This window comes from Mus pahari, chromosome 5 (genome assembly GCF_900095145.1).
Source record: "Mus pahari chromosome 5, PAHARI_EIJ_v1.1, whole genome shotgun sequence".
NCBI classification, from domain to species: Eukaryota; Metazoa; Chordata; class Mammalia; order Rodentia; family Muridae; genus Mus; species Mus pahari.
This window is the reverse complement of record NC_034594.1, coordinates 21,364,082-21,376,205: the sequence shown is the minus strand read 5'-3', so window position 1 is coordinate 21,376,205 and position 12,124 is coordinate 21,364,082. Positions and strand designations below refer to the sequence as shown.

The window sequence follows — 12,124 nt, the reverse complement described above, 5'->3', positions numbered from 1 at the left end:
ACTGAATTAACGCCCCTGCTAGATCAAAGAGTCCAATGCCAGGACATGCATTTCAAAATGCTGTTTTGCCGGGGCGTGGTGGCGCATGCCTTTAAATCCCAGCACTTGGGAGGCAGAGGCAGGCGGATTTCTGAGTTCGAGGCCAGCCTGGTCTACAAAGTGAGTTCCAGGACAGCCAGAGCTACATAGAGAAACCCTATCTCCTATCTCCAAAATCCACCCCTCCCCCCAAAAAAATCAAAATGCTGTTTTGCTTCGTGCAGCACAGTCTGATGAGTTTGTGAGTGTGGTTGTTTGGTTAAGCCGCTCTGTCATGCTGAGCCCTTGTGGTGGCTATTCCAAGCCCCAGTGTTGGCTAACTGTGTGGGTGGGTGGCTCTCACCTTTCTTGTTGTCCCAGAGAGGGTTGCATTCCCAGCACTCGGTGGCCCCGCCCCTTTATGAGGGGCGAGGCTTCTTAATCTGCCCCTTAGGAGAAGGAAAAAGAAAGGCTGCCTAGAGCCCGACTTGGCTCTCAGGCCGATTATGAGGCCATAAAATGTGCAGGAACTGGAAATGAGTTCCCCAGGGCGGGTGAGAAGGGCATCGCCAGAAAAAGGAGCCTCAAGTTCAATTTAAGAATAAGCAATGAGCCAGAATGTGCTGTAGAGCAGAGGTCTGGAGATCGGGGGGGGGGAGGGGTCAGGGGGGAACCAGCAGGGCAGGCAGGTTTGGGGGGAGAAGAAGGATTCAGGAATAGCAACCTTGATAGGCATCTACAGCAGAGCCCTTGGTGAGGTGAGGCTGTCTTGGTCATTTGAGCAACTGCATCATTATCTCGAGATCCAGTTCCTTCCTGTGCTTCTTGGTCCTTCTCATTCTGCTTCTGTCATTAGAGACCTTGTCTTTTTGCTCTCCCCTCTGATGGCTCTCCTGACAAAGCCCTGTACTGCTGGTGACTATGTCCCCAACTATGCCGTACCTGCTTTTGAGTTGTCTATCCTTCTCGCCCTATGTGTACCGGATGCACTACCGCTTTTGTTCCTGTGATTATTTTCTGAAAGATTGCATGTGATATCAAAACTCACCCCTGCCCTTTCTCACGGCTGACTGCTGTGCTAAAGGTTGCTTCTTAGAAGCAGGTTTGGTGCTTCAAGCTACTTATTTTCAAACTGGTTCCACGATTCAGCTCAAGCTTAATAAATCCATCCGATCTGATCCCAAACTGTTGCCACATCTTCCACTTCTAACCACGCCCTCTTCCTCTTCATCCGCACACTTCTGCCCTAATTACATTTTCTTACTTGAGAACCATTTGGTGCTCAAACCTAGTGAGCAGGCACCTGGTCACAAACATTTCAGTCAGTACAAAGAAATATACTTTTATATTTTGATTCTCCACTCACATACCTGGAACTGTAACCTAAAGAATTAATTGAATTATGAAAAACATTATATAAGGATCAAATTAATTAATAATATTTATAATTATAGCAACATATTATGATATAATTATACATATAAGTATATATTTTATATAGTATATAACTATATATAATATATAAAATATAAATAGTATATGTTTTATATAATAAATATAAATAGATATATATCATATACATAATGTTATATCTAATAATTATATAAATTATAATATTTATAATATATTTTAAAATTTATGTATATAATAAATATATATAATCATCTATATAAATACATATTATATATAATATTATTACATAATATATAATATAATACAGTAAAATATACATATATTATTATAATGTAATATATAAAAATAATTAACCAAATTATAAAAAACATATATAAAGATTCCCATCTACGGGCAGTGGCAAATATTAAAAATTTTGAAAATCATTAGAAAAAAGCTGGAGGAAAGTAAATTATCATAAAATAGGGGGAACTTTTATATCCTAGTACATGCACTGCATAAAACTTTGTAGCATATAGGCATGAAATAAGGACTAGAAAGAAAAAAAAGATGCTCAAAAGGCCTCCTGGCAGGAGGCAGGCACACAGTGCATTTCTGAGTGTGTTGTTTAAACTGGATCCCACCTTCTGCTCACGTCACCCTAGAGTCCTCCAGCTTTCCTTCATTTGGTGGCCGAGGTCTACAACTTAGTCATGTTCGTTACTCCTTTTCAGTGTTCTCTTGGATGCCTACTCTGCTTTGGTGACATTTTAGCAGGACGCCAGCCCCTAGGGTGAATTCCTTCACTTGTCTCTCTCAAGTTCTCACTTCCTCCCTTTCTCTCTTCTCCTCATCTGTTAGAGTGGCTAGAAAAATCCAAAGTTCTATGTCCTCAACTTTGGAACATGCAACAGCTTCAAGAATAAGGATTGACAGGAACCCACAATTGGCTGATGTTAATAAAACATGAATTGACAGATGAATGTCCACTTGTGAAGAAAAGAGGAAGTCTGGCTCCCACACAGCATCATCCCGGCTCCCATAGCTCCCACAGCTCCCATAGCTCCCACACAGCATTATCACAGCTCCCACACAGCATCGTCACAGTTCCCACACAGCATCATCACGGCTCCCACACAGTGTCATTACGACTCCCACACAGCGTCGTCATGGCTCCCACACAGCGTCATCACAGCTCCCACACAACTTCACCATGGCTCCTACACAGCATCATCTTGGCTCCCACACAGTCATCATGGCAGCAGCCCCCATCTTCCTTGTTCTCTGGCACTTGCATTCTACAGCATAGCTTTAGAGTGGATCTCTCCTGTCTTTCTGCTGCTGGTTTCCCAGCAAACACGATTACATTTACATAAGGGCAGAGGAGACAAAGAATATCCAATATATAAACACTGAAGATGAGGCAGAGGATGGCTGACTGCTGAAAGCTATGCTGGAGACTGAAATGCATAAAGGGGGAGAAAGTGATGCTTAGTAAAGAGGCAAAGCCCACAAGGAAAGAGGCTTAGGCCCCATCGTTCAGTGCTTAAAGGGATAGTGATGCATGGATACTGTATCGTCCTGAGACAATCAGACAAGACCCTCATCCCACAAAGCTTAGGACAGAGTTTCATAGAAATATGTAAAAGAAGTAAGTACACAAGTAAACAGGAAAAGGTGTGTTTTCAGGGACAGAGTTAAGGATGTTGTTAAAAGAGGAAGAGATTATCATAAGAACACCTAGGGGCGTGAAGGGGACAAAGGGGAATATCGATTCAATCAGAATTGAGTGATCTTGAGAATTAACAATTAACCTATGTCCAGTCTGTCACCTCCAATGCAAACGAGTAAACATGAAACATGGAGAGAAATCTAAACCCTGCACGCAGATCTCCAGTGGGCTCGCTTCAGAAACTGAGAATTAAGCCACCTTTCACTAGGCATGGACACCCATTCTGTTGCGTAAATTGAAGAGCAGTGGTTTTTCAGACTCTTTGAGAGTTAAGCGTATTTAAAGGAAACACCGAATCAGAACCAAATGTGAACATGAGTTTGGCTGTGATGAAAACGTAGAAAACACATGCTTGTTGCTGCTCCCTTGACTTTCTTATTGTGTCTCTGAGAAGGGGAATGTCTGTGTAGTCCAGGCTAGCCCTGAGTTCCCCCAGCTGCCTCCTGAATACAGTCAGATAGGACCAAACTCAGCTTCACGCAGTATAGGTTCAGTGTAGGTTATAAATTGTGGTAAAACAGGAGCCAGAGGCACGAGTCTTTGTGTGAGTTCTGCCAATAACCATCTGTGTGAAAGTGCGCTGCTTACGATTTCACACAGACGTCAATACTGACCAACGGTCATCCTAAAACTCAGGTGAGTGCAAACTCCTTATTAACAATTTTCTAGCCCATGATATTTCACATTTTACAAACAGTACCTCCAATTTAGTGAGAATGGCTGTAATACTTGGTAATTATGGATCTACATAGAGCTGCTTACAAAATAGCTTTGGGGTCTGGGGACTGTGAGCCTCATCAATGAGGAAACACAAACACAAAAGTCAGGTGGGCTGCTGGTCGGGAACAAAGGACAATCTTGTTCATCATTATGAGATGACATAAAATGCACATCTTAATTCTGTTTTAGAATACACCTTTGTTCAACTTTGTTCCTTTGTTTTCAGTAAAAACTGTTTGAGGTGAATATGGAGTTGCATATGAACGCTAAATGAGAGTTTGGTAATTTTTTTTTTTTAAATTGGATACAATTTTGTTACTGGATCCAAATTACTGGCACAATCATTACACGCAGTGCCGCATAATAATTGTAAGTATAATTGCAGCAGGATTTCTATGACATGCATTTACTCTCCATTTCTGACATAATTATTATGCACGGAGGATGACACTTCATTTTCAGACTTCTCCACTATCCCCTTAAAAAACAAAGTTTTTGAATATATGGAATCTAAATACCTCTCTCACGGAAGAATCGCACTTATGAGTGATAATGATGATCCTAAATATTAAGATAATGACCCTGAGTTCTAAAAGTCCATCCCCCCACATTACCTCTTAATCCACTATATAAAACTAGGAATCATGGCGAAGGAATGGCTTTGTGACTTTCCTGTAACAAAGGTAACTTTGTATGCTCTTGCCTGGCTCACCCATGTCTTCTGCTATCAATGAGAGTGTCTACTTCCTGCAGGACACGGGAACGTGAGGCAGAAACAGAAGAGATGCCTTCCCAGAACACGTACTGTGGCCATTGTCCAAGGCCACACCGTCTTTTGGACAAGCACAGCCTTGGAGAACCTCATCCTCATTTTTCTTCCCATCAGGCTAGATACTTATTCCATAGAATGTCAAGGGACTGTCCCAAAGACAGATGCTATTGCCGTTCATAAACGCAAAACCATAATGCATGTCTTTTTTGACAGTCAGAAGAAAAATAGCTGAGTTATGAGTCACACGGAGAGCTCTTAAGTTTTGAGATGGTTAGTGCTGTGTCGGACTGTAGTGCCTGGGCCACATGGAAGGTTGGAAGTTCTTGTAAAAGATTCACTTTTGAGATCTCATTACCACTGACTTTGGTTTGAGTATAGCAGATCACTCTCCATAAGTGAGTGGTCCTCTTTCAATAACCCAAAGGCCTTAAGAGCAAAGACAGGTCTCCTGAGGAAGAAAGGCTTTTGCCACACAACCTAAAGGTTTGATAGGAGTGCCCACCCTGCCAGCTTCCTCAACAGACTTCAGACATCCCAGGTCCACCATTACCTGGGTCAAATCCTTAAAGTCAATAGATAGACAGACAGAAAGGCAGACAGATGGTAGTCATAGATATGTGGATGATAGATAATTTCTATATATCTCTCCTCTTTCAGTCCCAACTTCCACACCTATGGTTTCACCTAGTTGTGAGCTGTGAAAACTCAGGAAAGCAATGTACCTCTACCAACCCTGCCTACACTTCTTCTTCTTCTTCTTATTATTATTATTATTATCCCATAAATGATCAGCATAGCAAGGAAAAGATATATATTCAGTTGGTTCCACTCTCTAGAACTTTGGCTAGTACACTTTTAATCAAACCATTATACGAATTGGGAATTTTTTTTTTTTTCAGAATAATACATTTGACTCTCTGTAAAGTGCTGATAGTTTGTATCAATCCTTCATTTAGCTAATCAAAAAATGTGCTGGTCAATTCAATGATTTCTAGTCAATTCTGATGACAGTCCATATAGTAAACAGAGTTAAGTCACTTTTTCTGAGCAGGTTAGTATAATTGCATTTCATTGGTAACAATTACAGGAAAAAAATTAAGCAGGATGCAGACGGAAGCACTTTAACTAGTTATAAGCAGGAAGCAGCTCTTTCTGATAAACGCCACTATCTTCCATTTCAAAACTACATCTTTAAATTATTTGCATCAAGAGTGAACCACAATAACTCCGACTTTCGTTCAAGATATATTCTAATTAAGCTTATAAATGATGTGTTTAAATATTAAAGCTTTACATTTAGCGGGTTTAATGTCAGATGAAGCATCACAATTGCAGAGGTTAAATTATCTTTAACTGTCAAAACTTTTCAGTTGGCTGGTCCCAGGAGGCCCCTGGAGGTCAGGAATACTTACTAATCGCGGAGTCGTAGGAGGTGGAGTTGTGCTCTCCCCTCAGGAAGGGGTACGGGGACAGGTAAGCGTGTGTGCAGTTCTTGGATGGTGGCTGATTGGCTAGGAAGAAGAGCAAAGTAACGGTGTCCATTACTGACGGCTCAGAGGTGACGCCACCTACCTGATGGAAGGGGACCCAAGAACCAGGGAGACAGCAAAATAAAACGATGGGCAAGTTGGCACGCCTGGCCTGGAACCCCGCCCAAGGAAGACATGTTTGCTGAAAACACCTGGAAATCGGAATGAGGGTTTTTCTCAAACAACTGGAATTCGATAGGAGAATTCACACATCCCCACAGGGCTGGAGAGCAGGGATGCAACGCTACACCTATCTTTACATCATCTCCCTACGAATGGGATGCCCGACACTGGAGATATTCCGAATATTCATTTTAGAAATCTAGTAGAGTTGGGTTGGACCTTGACTAGTTCAGACTAACATAATGTCATGGGAGAAGGCACAAATGAGGGAACAGTAAAAAGTGAGAAGCCAAACAGAAATCCAGTGTTGGAGGAAACCAGAGGAATAACTTTTATGGGGAACTTAAAATTTGCTCCATGTGCACTAGGTTTCAAAATTGAAGTCTGCATTCTGGCTGTGGTTAAGATGACAGAATCTGTAAGAAGCACAAAAGGTCGCCGAAGATTTACGCAATCTGGTGACAAGTTACAGTGAAAGAAAAAGAGCAAGGGGGACAGGAGAATTTGAAAATAGGACTATAATCTCAACTAGTTATTAGGCTAATAACTAGTGTGTTTATTGTTGAAGATAGTAAAATGACTACTAACTATTTTCAGTGAACTCTTTTTTCAAAGATTAAACAATGCAGGAGACCTACAGTGCAAGGAATTCATCCCAATCTTCAGGGTTCTGAACTTCAAAAAGGAAACTTTGAATTTCCCTATAGGAACACAAACATCAAACAGAAGACGCTTCTTCATATTGCCTACAAACTTGGGTGAAGCCCAACTAAGGCGGCTTTCATCTGTTACCACTGGTAATTAAGTTTCATTACAAAAAAAAAAAAAAAAGATTAAAAAAACCTCTTAAGCTATGAATATAAAATAATACCTCTATTTCTGGGCTTTTGTATTTGAAATTTCAGTTTATAGCCAAATAAAGTTCCAAATCACTTATTTGAAACATACCAATAATAGACACTCGAAAAGAGACTACCATACACAAAAAAATCTGCTTTTTTAAATTAGAGGCTGTATATTTTAAATATGGGCAGAAAAACAGCAGGTACTCAAGTGTTATTATAAATATCCAGACCTCTACTTTTATGTGAGATTAGAAATTATCCCTAGAGACATTTCTCCTGTAAAGAAGGAATCTGTTCGTGACTCCTTCGATGCCAGGAAACCGACGCTAGACACTGCACAATTAGGAATACAATCCATTTGAACCTGTTTGTTTTTGCCTCAGACAGAGGGAGAGGAACAAGGCCAGCTGCACTTACTGTACCAGAACTTCCAGATGTTGGAGTTGTTCTCCTCCACAACGCCACTGAACCAGCACCTCCAGAAAAAGCCTTCATGGTGAAAAGTGATGTTCTCTATCTGCACAGAAGAAATGACCTGATGTCATTCCCCAAGAGTGTTATCAATCCTGTTACACCTTATTTCCTGTGATCCCCAGTGATGGCCACTAGCTCCCCATGAAGCTCTCCTGGAAGAAATAGACACCCCACGGCTATTCTTCAAGACAATGCATGAGGCTGCCCTTATTGAGACTAAGTACATCATCGATCGGTATTTTAAAGAAGAAACGCACATTCTGTTCACCTGAACACCTGCCCACTTCAGTCGCGAGAAGCCAATAATCTGATCCAAAGGCTACCAAAAACAACAAAACCCCCAAAGCTCCGAAGAGAGCCCCAAAGAAAACGGCAACATTTAGTCTCATTTTTCCAATCGACTGGTTGCCTTCCAAATGAAGGAGCAAGCTGTAAGAGTCAACTGCTCAATAACAACAGTGAAGAAAGCAAGCCACTCTCCGCTCGGCTAGGTCTGGGGAGCAGGTCCTCGCTGGAGCTGTGGTGGCTTCTCCCTTCCACCCCGTCCCTTTGCTCTCCCTGGAGGGGCTCCAACCCAGCAGCTGAGAATGGCAGGCTATTTTAAGGTACTGATTGAGAAGCTTTGCCTTCTCCCATGGGGATCAAAAAATAGCTGACCTTCCCCTGACTATAAAGAGATGAACCAGGCAGGAGCAGGCTCAGATTATCGTTGTTGCTGTTGGGTAACCCATACAAGTGGAGAGGGAACTCCAGGCAAATAGTGGGCTCTGTTCTGCCCTCCTGCTTGAGCGTCTGACCAGGTCCCTTTTAGCTAAAATGAGCCTGACAACCAGGAGAAAATTTTTGAGGCTCTGGAAAATGTAAATTGCCACTACCCAGAGCCAAGAGAGCTTTCCAAAACAATAGAATTTGTAATTCGCCTCTTAATTACTTGTGGACTTTTGGGGGGGGGGAGGAAATCTAGGCTTGGCCTAGGTTTATAACTCATACATTCAAATGATATGTTAAAATCACTTGATATCCAAAATCAAATGAGGTCTAAGATCACTTACAGTCATGGCTATACAATTCCTGAAAGAACAAAAATTAATGTTATTTAGCGGCTGATAGGGACATAAAAGCCTGTTTTCTGGTGGCTCACAAACCAGTTTGTCCTAAATAACTATCCCACAGCTGAATTTAAGTTTCAGATATATTGTTTTCTGGATTTCTTTATTTTTTTTCCCTTCACCTTTAGCATCTGAATTTCCTGAAACAGTTCATGCCTGCTCTTCATTCAGACAACGCAACAGAAACAACTGCATGCTTACTTCTGTCCTTGTCTCTTTGAAGTTCATTTGTCTGTTTACATATCTAAATATGCCAGTGTGCTTTAAAGATGTATTTGTGTGCTCTTTGTCATTCAAACTGTGCCCATTTGGCTCTTGCCTTCGTTGTTTCCCAGTAAGAACACAACAGTTCCTCCAATCACATAAGGAGGCTTCCGTGCACTGCCACCTTCCTACCCCTTCTGATTACAAATCCTGATGATGGAATTCATGAGCACACACACACACACACACACACACACACACCACAAATCCCAAATATAGTCTTAGTTTTTCTAAACCAATTACCTGCTCCTTTAAGCATCCTTAGATGGTCACAGCTTCAAATGTTTGTTTCTTCCCTAACACCCAGTTGGAATGAGGCACAGTAAAGCACACATTGACCATGGATGCTGGGTTGTTGCCTTATCTGTCAGTATGCTCCATTACCCAGGTAGGTCCATCTGATTTCTGGCATCCTCCTGTGAACATGAGTGGAACTGTCCAGGCATGAGCTTGCTGAAGGCTTATGTGGGCTGTCACAACAACCCGGAGTTCTGTGTGCAACTGCCCTAGTGTTGAGGAAAACATTGTTTCTTAGCTGTCACTCACCACTTCTGGCTCTTAGGGTCTTCCTTCTCGTCTTTCCTCAATGATCCCTGCGCTTTGGGAGGCGGGGTTTGTGATGTAGACATCCCATTTAGGGCTGAGCACTCTGGTGTCTTTTATGCTCAGCACTTTCACCAGTTGTGGGTGTCTCTGTGTTACTTGCCACCCACTGCATAAAGACGTTTCTCTGATGAGGCTTGAGTGCTATGCTAATCTACTGGAACGGAGAGACGAGTTAAGAGGGTGGTTTGACGCAGTTAGTAACAGTAGCATGTTCACTCTAGAGCCTATGGGCTTCCTGCCAATGGGTTCTTGGTCAGATTCACAACACCACACACGACCTGAGAATTACAGTAATAACTGACCTGGAAAGATAAGCCCAAGGGTACTGTTATAAGATAAGCCCAGTACTGTTATAGTTAATGGTTCTTGTGCAAAATGTTTCACTACTCCCCGTGGTGGTAGGGGAACAGGCACAAGAGTTTGAAAGTTAAGATTACTGTTTGATGGGAATTAGCTTGTCACCGTGGCTTTTCATTAAATGAAGCCCTTTGTCACCAGGGCTTCATTTAAAGAAAAGAGCATGCACGAGAAAAAGCCAGCAAAATACAAATGGAAGAGGTGGGTATTATGTCGAGGTCCTGTCGTGACTGTATGTCTCATGGCCCAGTGCTTTCCTGGGCTCTGCCTGAGCTACAGACTCACATCCATTCTTCAGCGTACTTTTAATTTATTTTTTTAAATAAACTGTCTCTATTACTAACCATGTGTCCGTAGCATAATCCTTCACCCAGAGCCAGGTGTCCTCTGAAGTCAGTATGGGCATGGTTTTTTTTCTCCTTTTCATCTTTGCAAATGCCTTTTTGGACTCCAAACTAAATCTCTGGCCTGCTTTGGGCCTTCCCTCAGCTTCCCCGACCTCAGGCCTTTTGCAAATGACTTTTTGTCCACCTCCCCTTTAGAAGTTGCTGGCAACTTCAGCTTACGTGTTTTATTGCCTTCCTCTGAAATTTTAATAAAGTTGTCCTTGGGATTATTTCTGAGTAAATTTTAGAATTCTTTTATTAATGGGACTGGGTACTTGCAGGCCAACATTGGTTTGTTCATACTACCACAGACACACCATACACATTTTGAAGTACTTTTCATAGACATTCCATTATTATACATGATAAAATAACAAATAAACTCTACACAGACAACCTGTAGTTTTGGTTTTGGCTCCCTGGATTTCTAGCAACTGTATAAGATTGCTCATCAATGCAACAGCCAATCTAACTGATATTGACTAGAATTGATTTGAACACTGCCATCTGCTGGTCGTCGGCAAAACTGCATTCTATTGCTTGCTGGGATCCGTGGAGATTTTGACCTTTTAGTATTAACTCTAGCAAGGGTTCTAGATGCCTTCACCTCAGTAATTCACACTATTCTCCATTTAGCTGAGGGTTATTCCAGTAGCTCATACAAAGGAAATCACATCACAAAAATAAATTTCACTTTTCAAAAACGGTTGACTGCCCAACTAGTACTGGAGAGGATGGCTATTTTGGATATGAGCTTGGGCCCTGGCAGCCCTGAGGAGCTAGACCTTGTCACCCATCTTCAACAGGCCTATTAGGCAACTAGTTCTCAGAAGGAGAAAGAGGAGGTTTATTCAAAGTAGCCACACTGGGACAAATACATTCTTAAGTCTACCTTCCCAGCCCTGACAGGAGGTTTAAGCTTAAATAGAAGGCAAGGAATATGCATGATTATGTATCCTGGTCAAAGTGTGGCCAGCCGCTCATCATATCTTAGATCCAGTCTCTCCTGCAAGGTGTCTTGCAATGTGTCAGACCAATGGGAAATCCCTTCCTAGGAGACATGTTCTTTTCTGGCTGGTACCCGGCTTCAGCCCTTTCTTTCTCTGACTGGTACCTGGCTTCAGCACTTCTCTTTTCTCTCTGGTTGGCACCAGGCTTCTGCCCTTTCCTCTTCTCAAGGTGTGATAACCTGAGAAAGTCCAGTTCCTTTTTGCTCTGCACTAGTTCCTTGAGGATTTTGTAAAAAAAAAAAAAAATGGATTTTCATAGTGCTGAAAGTTCATGGCCATTCTATTGGAAGAGAAAAGTAAACTTTAGTATTACCTGGATATGAATGCTACATGCTACATTGATGGTGGGACTGACAAACAATGCCAACCGGTGCAGTCCTTTCACAAATGGTCTGGGAGTGATGCACTGCTTTCTAACTGATCTATGGTCTACATCATGAATGGAGTCCTTTCCTGGCACAGCAAACAGAGCCAGGAACCTTTGTATAAATAGGTCATAGAGGAGAACCTAACACTACTGTTCTGTTAAATGATACAGTAAGGAATAACTAACTTTCTAATGACTACTAACTTACTAATGACTTTCGCTACATCCAGAGAAGTGGTGGAAGTGGTGATGGTGGTGGTGGTTGTGGTGGTCGTGGTTGTGGTGGTGGTGATGGTGGTGGTGGTGGAGGTGGTGATGATGGTGGTGATGGTGGTGGTGGTGGAGGTGGTGATGATGGTGGTGATGGTGGTGGTGGTGGAGGTGGTGATGGTGGTGGTGATGGTGGTGGTGGTGGTGGTA

General features: G+C 42.1%; 1 protein-coding gene across 1 annotated transcript in view; it reads right to left on the bottom strand.

Annotated features, from left to right (window-relative positions):
- Positions 1–8,166, bottom strand: part of Tmem182 (transmembrane protein 182) — a 49,540-nt gene extending 41,374 nt beyond the window's left edge. The window contains exons 1-3 of the mRNA XM_021199123.2: positions 7,863–8,166; positions 7,549–7,648; positions 6,047–6,145 (exon numbers count right to left, since the gene is read on the bottom strand). Coding sequence (XP_021054782.1) covers positions 6,047–6,145; positions 7,549–7,648; positions 7,863–7,994 — 331 coding nt within the window. The 5' untranslated portion in view covers positions 7,995–8,166. The remainder of the gene's footprint in view (positions 1–6,046; positions 6,146–7,548; positions 7,649–7,862) is intronic.
- Between the last annotated feature and the right edge of the window lie 3,958 nt (positions 8,167–12,124).